Genomic DNA, 10,883 nt, shown 5'->3' on the forward strand with positions numbered 1-10,883 from the left:
AACCGCTCTGTTACGAGCCTTTACCATGGCTACTGCAGGCATATGCAGTAAGAATGGAAAGGTTTTGGATGTGCAACTAAATGGCTTTTCAGATAAGGAGTAATTCATTCAGAAAGGCTTTAGCAGCTGTGGTTTGGGGTCAGGAGGAACAGCAGGAGAAAAAAATAAAGTCATGTTACAGATATCTCAATTGAGTATATTCTCTGGTTAAACAGCAGAATAGGAAATTCGGCACATTTTGTGCACCTGATGGCAGCTTAAGAGCCTCTGAAATGTTCAGCTCAGTAATCGCTTTTTCCTTTCCCAGGAATGTTTTCAACAGGAGCCGTAGTATCTTAAAGACATGTTATGAAGCAAGAATCAGGCGTGGTTTAGCATTTTTAATGAGAATGAAAGAAGAAAGGGAAGTAGCAGCAAATGTGTTAAGGTGAATACAAAAAGGATGTGCAAAAAGTGTTACAAGATTGAAAAAGAGAAAATCATTTAAATTTGTCAAGTAGAGGATTAAAAAAAGTTTCATCTTAATACCAGCTAAAAATGGCCTTTAAGAGCATATTTTACTTTGGCTTCAATTTAAAATTACCATGGCATTTTCTGGATGTCTGGATAAATAGAAAGGTATATGCAATCTCACCAATTTCCACCTTGGTTACATAGAGCTTTGTGAAACTGTGTGGAATGTACTCAACTATTTGCACTTTGAACAGCTGGAAATTATTACATAGGATGCAAGACATGAATAAAAAAACCCAAAGCTGACCCTATATGCATTGAATTTTTTAACAGATACTAGGGGGGAGTTTATTAAAAGGGATATTTCACCTATATTTGAACAAGGAAAAAACTCTTGCAAATCAATTTAGGACATGACAGCAACAAACCTGTAGGTGTAGAACTTCAAAACCAATTTTCAACATTTTACAGGAGATTGCAACAGTGCTAGTGTACAAAGATTTCAAAACAGGTAGAGCCCAGTAGTTTAATGGAGAACAAGTAGCATAAATCCTCAGAAAGGACGTGTTTGAGCCAATTCTCCTGTTATAAGCAGAGTAGTGGCACCCTGGGAACATTTGTCTTGATTCACCTCATCTGTGACTGATCCAAGGATCATTGGGTTTAGGAGCCATTTTTATGCCAGCAGGACTGGTCAAAGAGCTCTGCACACTTTCAAGTTCGCGTCACGGCACAGAGGAAAGAAGCACCCATATCGCAAGCTTAGGAAAGCAATTACAGGTGGGGTTTATTTTTCAAAGCAGGAAGTGCTGGGTTGTTTTGTAATGAGTGGTTTTAGTCATTTTCTTCATCGCTGGACTGGAATCGTTGCCTGCTTTTGTAATATATGTTAGCAAAATGACTTCATTCTTTCCTGGGCCTCCTATTGTTTTTGTGTTACATGTCTTAGCGACCAAAATTAGATTATCATTCTCATGGTGCTGCATGAAACAGGATTTAGGAAGTGATTAGGTAAATTCATGAGGGGAAAAAAAATCCATTGAAGGCTATTAAATACAAAGATTGCTGGAAGTTACGCTGGTGACTGACTGCTGGGGGCTGTCCTTTTCTTTTGACTGTCCTCAGGCAACTATAATTTCCGACAGGATATACTGCGTAGAGGGCAGCTGGTCTGGTCCAATTCTGAAGATATATTAAAAAAAAAAAAAAGGAATGCAGTGATCAGGACTGCTTCCAGTTCTAGTTCTGAACTCTGCCAAGCACAATGTCGTCTTATTGTCAGGTCACCCTACATTTTCTTGGAGTAAACCTCATTAAAAACACTGAGGTTTTGATGCATGTTGGATTTCCTTTGAAATAATCCAAATTCCTTTTCTCTTTTTTTAAATCTTGCCTTTTGAAGAGGCAGGTTGCAGTATGAGTTTGCTCCCAGTGCTGGCAGAAAGGGCTCACCCCACCTCCCGCTGGTCCCTGGGAAGGCTTCTGTTCAGCTCACCTGGAGGAACTCCTCTATGGCGACCCCTTGGAGCCCATTCCTTGCACAGAGGATGGCCCACCTCCTGTGGCTCAAGATTTCCAAATCCCTCAAGTACATTGCACTGTCATGAGCTAAGTTCCTCCACTGTGGAGGAAAAAATACAGTTTGGGTGACTTGACCATATTTAGGTTGTATTAGTGCCATAGAGAACTGCCAGCGGATCATGAACTGTTGGATCCATTGAGTTGAAGGCATCCATTTACTCCCATTGAAAGATCTGACCCTCCAACTTTTAGATACTTTTAAGGATGGCAGTTGAGAATTTTAGGGGGGTTTATTGCTGTCCTAGAAATGACTTACCTTACGAATTTAGAAAAGAAAGCTAGACACGTGTTTTCAGGATTGGAATGCATTTTACATGCTGCTTTTTGGTTGGATCCTACCTGAGACTCCTAAACCTCAATTTTCAGAGCTAATGAGAAACTGCAGAGTTTACTTTGGAATTGTGAATACTGTGTGCAGCAGCAGAAAAATAATCTCTGTTGGCAAAGATGCGGATGCCCCAAATTGACATTCACTTCTGAAAAAAAAGGCTTTTAACTTTGTGTCTCAATTTACCGATGCAATATGATCTGTCTTGTAACGGATATTCTGGTTGGTTATGAACAGCTTTGCAATCTTACGTGCAGCAAGTAAAGCACTTCAGTTGGTTAGTAATAGTGGCTTAGAGCCCACTTAGAGCTTAGAGTTTGGATCAGAACGTGTCAAAACAGAAAGAGTGAGGGTTTGCATCCAAGGTTTAGTTTGGCCCAAATACAAATCCAGTATTTTGACTGAAGCTCATCTTTAATTATCATCAAAAGTATGTTATGCTTGTTTAATCAAGAGCTTAATATTTTGGATATAAAGGTGCTTTGGATACTTACTTCAAGAGGCTCATGTTCAAGCTTAAAGTACCCTGTCTTTTAATTAGGGTTTCTGTTACTATCTCACCCAAACCCTGGCTTTTATTGTATCATGAAACAAGATCCTCCACTTAGGAACTGTAACACTGAGATAACTTCTCCAAGATTTAAAAAAAAAAAAAAAAATTAAATGTAAGTATAACAAATTCAGGTTTTTTATATTACCAGTATCCAAGGCTGACTGAAGATTTCCTTTATTCCCTGCCTGCTGTTACATTTTAAGCCCAGGAACTGTTCTTTATCGCAGACGCAAGTGGGGTTTGTCACACGTATTTTGCTTCTTAACTGCATTTGCTTTGCTGACTTCTGGTATTCATGTAAATGCTAGCTTGCTTAAGCTTTAGGAAGTGATATGTTTGGGATGGTTATTACCACACTTGTCATTTAGTGTCACTCAAGGACCTTTTCCTTACACACTCTGAAGCAGATTCACTACCCCTCATAAGAATTGCAGGCAGCCTCCCTGTGGCCGTCTTGCATGCTCACAAATCATCTTTCTCACAGTGGAGATTGTTTTAGCTACTTCCCCTAATACATTTCAGGTGTAATTACGCTATGATCAATATGTTTTAGATGTTCCACAACCTCACATTACTTTTTCAATACTTGGCTCACTTCCTAAATTAGTCCAAAGCAGCCTCTGGCTGATGAAGAGGCTTCAAGAAACTGCATTAAAAAGCAATTTTGAAGTTTGTGTGAGGGTTCAATGGCTAAAGAGTTAATACACACTTCAGGGATGAACGTAATTTTTGAGATGAGGGTCCCTCTGAGGCTTTGTGTCTCGCTTGCCCTTCATTAAAAGTGTAATTCCCTGCATTGGTCCGCAGGTAGTTGGTTGCTTTCATGGCTTGCGCGGCGGCTGCGCCAGGGTGTCTGAAAAAAGCGCCAGCCGGTGCCCGAGCGTCTGCTCTGTCTCGTTAGCCTCCAGATAAACTCGGCCAAACTGGGCCACGGGGAGAAGCTTCCTCCCTTCTGCTGGAGGTTACCACCCCTGCGGTAAGGTCAGAGCTGAACACGTGCTGCAGCCGTTGCCGTGCAGAGCCGAGACTCTTTATTAGCCTTTGTGGCCAGGAAGGGGGGGTGAAAGGGCTGCATGGGGGGAGTGGGAAAGAACCACCTGGCATTTCAACAATCCAAGCCTGAGATCTGTGTCCTGGTCTCGGGAGAGTGCTTACTTGTGCAAATACTTGGTAATCCAATTTCACCAGCGACGATCCTGGGGTCAGCGACATGCCGCGGCAAGTCTTGGGTTTCTGTATCTGCTCTCAGCTCCTGTGTATCCTGACACTGGCTCAGTTGGAAAGAAAAACTAAATAAGGGGACAGTAGGGAATTTGAGGGAAGCTGGGCCAATGCTCCAAGCTGGAGTATCTCTGAAATTTTAGCACAGAACTGTGAGGTTCTTTGGAAAAGGAAGATTCTGGGATTTCTATGTTATTCACCTTTGCCTCTCTGATTGTCTCGAAGTTTCATACGTGGTATCAAGCCACTAAAAATAAAAAAAAGGACTTTACTGGCCAGCTCATCTGTTTACTCTATGGAGAGGGTCTGTGCCAGTGCGGTGGGCAGGCATGCCTCTGTACTGCTGGGGCTCCTCGGGCTTCTCGGTGCATATTGGCATCCGCGGGGGCTGTACGTAAAAGCCCCTAAGCATACAGAAACATGTTTGCAGAGCTGAACCTTTCACAGCTGCCTGAAGAGATCCTTCCATTTTCTCTCCCGTTTGGTCAGACCCCCTCCTCCTCCCAGCCTAACAGTTTAAAATGAAAACAACTTGCTCCAGGCAGTAGAAGCTAGACCAGCTATTCTGATGTAAATAAAGCTGAGGGAAGAAAATATCTGTTTTAGAGATGAGTCTGACAAGCACTAAGTAAAGAAACAGTTTCGTCCGTTCCCGCTGCAAAGCGGCAATTTCTGCTCCATTCCTTGTATGAACTCAAGGCCATTTGAGCATGGAAAAGTAGATTGGCCTTTTGTTGCATGATCTTTTGTATTGGCAGGAAGCTTGGGAAAGGTAAACGGAAACACTTATTTACATATTCTCATTTCTGTACCTTCCTACTAACAGGTTTTCACAACAGTCTTCCCATGCCTGTCTTGATGCTTCTATATTCAGAGAATGAAAAGATGGATGCGGACTCCCATGGCTAATCTTTACACATGTAGTTTTATTCCCTTCACAATATATTTTTGCACAAACTCAAGCAGCTTTTCTTCAGGAGGTGGCCTGAAGGCTATGTTTAATGACAAATAATAATCACTGCACACATCTCTGGACTACATATTGTAGTACATATACATATGTATGCATATGTAATGCATACACATATCAATCTGGGCTACATATTTGTAATAACATAAGTTACTCAGTTCAACTGTGTAAGACAAATAGCTATATTACTGAAATATCTGTAAATACCATTAGTAACATATTTCAGCTGAGAAAGCATAACGTTACAATTCCTGTCTTTCTCCCGTTAGAGTTTATTTAATAGTCTGGTTTCATACTATGCCGTCTGTGCTGCTTCTGTTCGGAGCCTGTTCAGAGCAAGGCAAACACCAGCCAAATTTAAATTTACCCAGAAACATGACCTCATGTTTCACACTCGAAAAGTGACATTTGAAAGGGCAGAAGCAACTTGTAGTTTCACAAACATTTTACAAGTTGGAAGACAGTATTATTTGTGTAGGAACAGAAAGGTCTGGCCTTATTCTTCAATGCTGAGGGTGTGCCATAACTTTTTCACACTTTCTACCTTGTTTACGCATAGGACACTGCAGGGAAGTGGGCTAAATGAACTGCCTGGACAAGGAAAATGTCAAAAATAATTAGGAAGATATTAGGGGGGTGTTGTTCTAATGTTTGGACTATCAGTAAAAATAGATAAAAACCTCTGGCAGAAGCGTGATTTAAATCAGTGTTCTTCACGTTCATTTCCAAACTACTGACAGGGAAAAAAATTCAGATCCTTCTTAACTGAAGAATAATTTCCCCACTTTCAGGAAGGCTGTGTTCGTATAACTTCATTAAGCCAGAAGGCAAAGCTCATGGATTTTCATACAGTTTTCCTTCTGTTCAATTTCTGTTCTTTTTTCCTGAGCACCCAGTGATGCTGGGGATACTGGATCGACTGAGGAGGTGAAATTCTAGTCTGCGGGCTAAAAGAAGTGAGGGACTTGTCTGTTGTCCTCAGTATCGCAGCAAATTAGAAATTCCTCCCACTACTCACCTACAACTTTTCAGTTATTCCAATAATTTTAGAAGTGTGTCTGTAAAGCCACAGCTGCCTGAAGTGCAGCCTATACACTTCTATTTGAATTTACTTACTGAGCTCTCCGTCTAACAAATGGAAAAACTGAAGTAAATATTTTCAATATGAAATTTAAAACTTCTCTGAAATAAGCCCTAAAGAAGCTTGGCTTCCTGAATAATTTCTGCTAAAATTTGTCATCCATACAAGGTTATTTAATCTGAGTCAATATTAAAAAAAAAAAAGCCAGGAAGATGAAAACTGTCATCTAAAAAGTGAAACTGAAGTTCTGTGAGGGCTGCATTTCCAAATACCGTTATTTTTATTGGAATGGGTAAAGCTTAGAATATGGTAATGAAAGCTTGGAGGGGGTTTTGCCAAGATTTTGACTTAACTGCTTTTGATCAGCAACATTTTCTCAAAAGCATTTAAAAAAGCAGCCCATGTAACTACATGAGCACCAGCAATACATTTTCTGCCTTCAGTACTGTGACCCAATCAGCTAGACTTAAGACAAATAAAATCTTTAATGCAGTCGATACAGGTTTTGTTTGAATGCCATGTGCTGAAACTGCTCAGCTTTAACTGGGGGAGCTCCAGATGTACGCACTGCCAGCCCTATGAGTGATAGCCCTTATTTTTATAATAGGATTGTTGCGTTTATCACTCCAGCTACAGTGATCCTAAGCACTTCTGCTTTAGAAAAGGCAGAATGTATTAAACAAAGGTGAAAAACTATTAATAGATTACTAAAACTGCACATCTACAGATTTTTAAGAGTTGAAAAACCGAGTAAAGCTCTTCTCAACAGTCGTTTAGTTTCACAACCTGTATGCTCCTACGTACCATCTCGTGCAAGTGGGAGTATTGTCAGGTTCTATGAGTCTGAGAGAGAAATGTTACCTACATGGAATATAATCAATGCACATCACGTACAATAGCTATAATAAAGGTCTCTGTAGCAACATTAAGAACAGTTATTTTTAAATGTTCTACCTTAGCCTCACATTCATGTTCTTTTTAAATGCAGTAGTTAACTGTTTCCACTGCAGGTGCTGCTGCGAGCTAGTCATCCAGCAAAACTCCTTTGTCCAGTCTTGAAAAGATGATCCTTGCCTTGTTTTTCTGCAGATCGCTGCAGGCTTGCTTTCCTTTGCAGTCAGTAAATATCCACTAAATATTGCATAATTATTTATCGACACACAGCTGGTCTGGAAAATGAACCTGGAAGAGCCCCCTCTCCTCTTGGGAGGAGGAGGAAGAGGCACGGGAGTAGAAAGGATCTAACGAGGAAAACCCGAGCAGGCTGTGGCTAAAGATCCCTCAAACTGGTAGCACACAAGCAATGGAAAAAGGATAGAAAACAAGAGGCTGGGGAGGCACATCATGCACAGGAGCGGGGCTGGGGGAGGCAGGGTTAGCAGGTAAGGTGGTGAGGAGGTGGAGGAGGAGGAGGAAGCTGGAAGGCACCTCCTCAAGTCGCTGCCACAGGCGCTGCCGCGGAGGAGCGGCTGCAGGAGCAGAACTTGGTTAAGAGAGGAAGAACAACGGAATACAGTTGGGTTTATCTCAGGGATCAGAAATGGCTGCTTCTGGAGGAGGAGGCGGAAGGACGATAGTATTTTTCTGAGAAGCAAAGCAGCGTGTGGGTTTTTCTTGCATACCCCTCCTTCAGACCTGGTTCCCCAGAGTTTCATCCCCTGCTGATTCCAGCCTAAACAGCGAGTTAAGGCTGGCGTGAGTTCCCAGACCTCCTCATACCCGACATTATTCTTTGTTATTTCAGGGTAGCCCTGTTGCTTTCCCCTGGTTTCTGACCCCTGCAGAAGGCAAAGCAAAATGCAGATTTCAGGCAGGTAAAGCAGGCAGAGAGCAGGTAAGCTCAGCCCTGTGCTTGGCGTGGTAGTGGGGCTTTGTTTTGGGAAGGAACAGGAAGCCCTTTTTCACTGTCAGCTTCTTAAGAGGCAACCAGCAAGGGCCAATAATAGGAATAGTTTATACACTGCCATACACAGGAGTGATATAGGAGTAATAGAGGCATATACTGCAAAACTCTTGGATTTCATTAATAATATATAAATACACATGCTGGGTAAAAAAAAAAAAAAAATCCTCCTAAGTTTGTTAATAGACTTCTGAGAGGCTAATCTTTGTTTCATTGGCTTAAATGCTTAAAACGTAGTCTGGCAATACTGTTTGTACCATGCAGAAATTATCTACTTTGGTGGGAGCACAAGAGCGAACTCGTCTGTTATGCACTCTGTGAGTATACCCACGCCTCTGCTCGCTCTCTGGAGCAGCTTCGGCACAAAGGATGTCAAAGGCAGGAGAAGAGAATCGCAGGTAAACCTGTATAAATTACATGGTCAGAAGGATGGCAGGAAGAAAATGAGTGGGGTTTTGACAACAGGCTTTGTCAAGAACAGGGTGCCCATGGGTAGGTAAAAGGAGTGAGCTCCATCCCATGCTCAATCTCTTCAAGGGAGACCAGAGGTCTTTAACAGAGATGCATTTGTGCAACAGAATTGCCTGGGGTGGGGGGAGCAGGTGTATTTGGGGGTTCCTCTCTTTCCATTCTATTAGGAAGGGAGCACATACTTCTTCAGCTAATTACAGCTCTGTTCTGGATGGCGACTGTCTAGGAAGTTCTCCTTCTTCAGGACTATATCCCCCTTTCGCTTATACCCTACACTTTTTACTGAGAAAGCCTGGGAGAGAGCCTGTCGATGGCAGTTTGGCCAAGCTGCCGGTATCTCTAGGAAAAGGGCGGCAGTCAGCAGCTACGTGAATGCTTAATGTCATCGGCAGGGCTACTAGCCAAGGCGGAGGGGGGAGGGGGAGGGGGAAAGTATCTGAAGATTTAGGACCAACTGCAAGGTCTGTTCAGGATCTGTGCCAAGGAGCAGCTGGACAGGCTGCTAGCTGAAGCCTGTTGCACCACCGTGGTTCATAACCAAGGTAATTGTCTGTGTTTGATTTTACACAGGAGATTTGTGGGCACTAATACTTCCTCCGCACCAGTTGCTCAGCATATCTGATGCTGTAACATGAGCTTGCCTGCTTTCTCGTTGGTTAAAAGGGCACCGTCAAGGACATTTTCAAAGTATATGCCAAGTAATTTGTGAAACCCTCTCAGCACAGTCAAAATACTGCTTTTCCACCAGGCCAAGTTCTTCTTTGCTTCCTGCAGTTGCTGTCATCAGCTTGACTCTTCCCACAGTAACTTTCTTTTTAGCATCTTTTATTGGAAAGATGCATTTACCAGGAGAGACTGCTCACTTGACACAAGATAGGTGCCATTAAGAGCAAGCACGGGTTCAAATTGAGGTGAAAGAGGAGGTCACAGATGCAATGAAGATTTTAAAAACAAGTTATTGCTGCTCTACCACACACCATTGACTTTTCTCTTCTGCTTCCCCCACTTTTAACTTTTAGTAGCGTTAGCAGTAATGTCACAGTCTGTGGTTGGTTTGCAGTTTGCATTTTGTTTTGTTGTTGTTCTGGTTTTTTGACACAAGTGTTATCTACAGAAATAGGTTTTAGTCAGAATTCAGCAGCACAGCCCTATCTTCCCTACTCATCGTTCTGACTCAACATTTTGTTCCTGTGCTCAACTTGCCCAGCTTCCAGGGTGGTTTTGCTTTGAATCTGCCCTATCCCAACATTCAAGAACAGTATTATAACAATTTGGGTACCAAACATGGAAAGACGTTTGGCAGCAATGCCAGGACTCCTGCCCTAACTCTCACCACAGGCCTCAGCTGGGTTGCTCCGTATCTTCAGAAGGTACGTTGTCACCTGGGTCCTGTGAGAAGATGGGGCTTAGCTCTTCAAGCCTTAAAGTCACACCTGTAAGATCGGGATAAAGGTACTTACTAAAATTACAAGCTGTTTAGATAGGTCACGTAGGCACGTCTGGGGCAGCTGGAATAAATATCCTCAACCCTCAGCCACCCTAGTGAGCTGAATACAGCTCTTGTTGGAGGCCACGGCTGCAGGAAACTACGCTATGCTCTATCGAAGGACCACAGGGCAAGCGAGGGTGCTGCGGTTGCTCACACTACATTTTCTTTCCCTGTGGCTTGGTGACTCATCTTTCACACTTCCTTATTATCCCATTTACCGACAATACAAAGTACCCTTTTCTAATAGAGAAGCATTTAGAAGCACTGGGGTTTGGTAAACAGTACAAAAATGATTCTTGGTAGCCATTAAGAGTTCGGCTTCACAGCTTCTCAGAGAAATGCTTATCTTCATGCAAGCACATTCCTTTTCCATAGCCCACTGCTTACACATGGACCCCAACTGTTAATATGTTAATACCAATGATGTAGTTGGTGCTTCTCTAGTCCAGAATTTGTGATGATGATGAGAATTTGCAATATCTGATCCTTAGCATCTGAAGATTTCATGTTCAATAAATCTCATGCATTTCCTTTTTCTTATTTTTGTCTGAGAAGAAAAGTTCCCCTGACTTTTCTGAGATCGTCTTGGTTCATTCTTCTTTAGCTGGCGCCTGTTTGCTGATTAGCTCATCTAAGGAAATTAAGTCCTGAGTTGGTCTGGCAGACAGTGCGTATGTTCTTGGGCACTATGATGGAGTAGCAGGTGGGGAACTTGAAAAACATAGCCTGTTATTTGTAAATGCAATAAAGATGCCAAGGACTAACTTGGAAGATTTTGCTGGACATGTAGATCCAAACAGGCTGTTGCTAAAGAGGTACTGTAGACTAACACA

General features: G+C 42.4%; 1 protein-coding gene across 1 annotated transcript in view; it reads right to left on the bottom strand.

The window, feature by feature from the left end:
• The window catches only part of PDZD8 (PDZ domain containing 8), a 72,226-nt gene extending 68,099 nt beyond the window's left edge, over window positions 1–4,127 (bottom strand). The window contains exons 1-2 of the mRNA XM_035896901.1: window positions 4,071–4,127; window positions 1,949–2,074 (exon numbers count right to left, since the gene is read on the bottom strand). Of these exons, the coding sequence (XP_035752794.1) occupies window positions 1,949–2,074; window positions 4,071–4,127 (183 nt within the window). The remainder of the gene's footprint in view (window positions 1–1,948; window positions 2,075–4,070) is intronic.
• Window positions 4,128–10,883: the final 6,756 nt, after the last annotated feature.

Source organism: Egretta garzetta, unplaced genomic scaffold (assembly GCF_000687185.1).
Source record: "Egretta garzetta isolate BGI_Z169 unplaced genomic scaffold, ASM68718v1 scaffold486, whole genome shotgun sequence".
Classification (NCBI taxonomy): domain Eukaryota; kingdom Metazoa; phylum Chordata; class Aves; order Pelecaniformes; family Ardeidae; genus Egretta; species Egretta garzetta.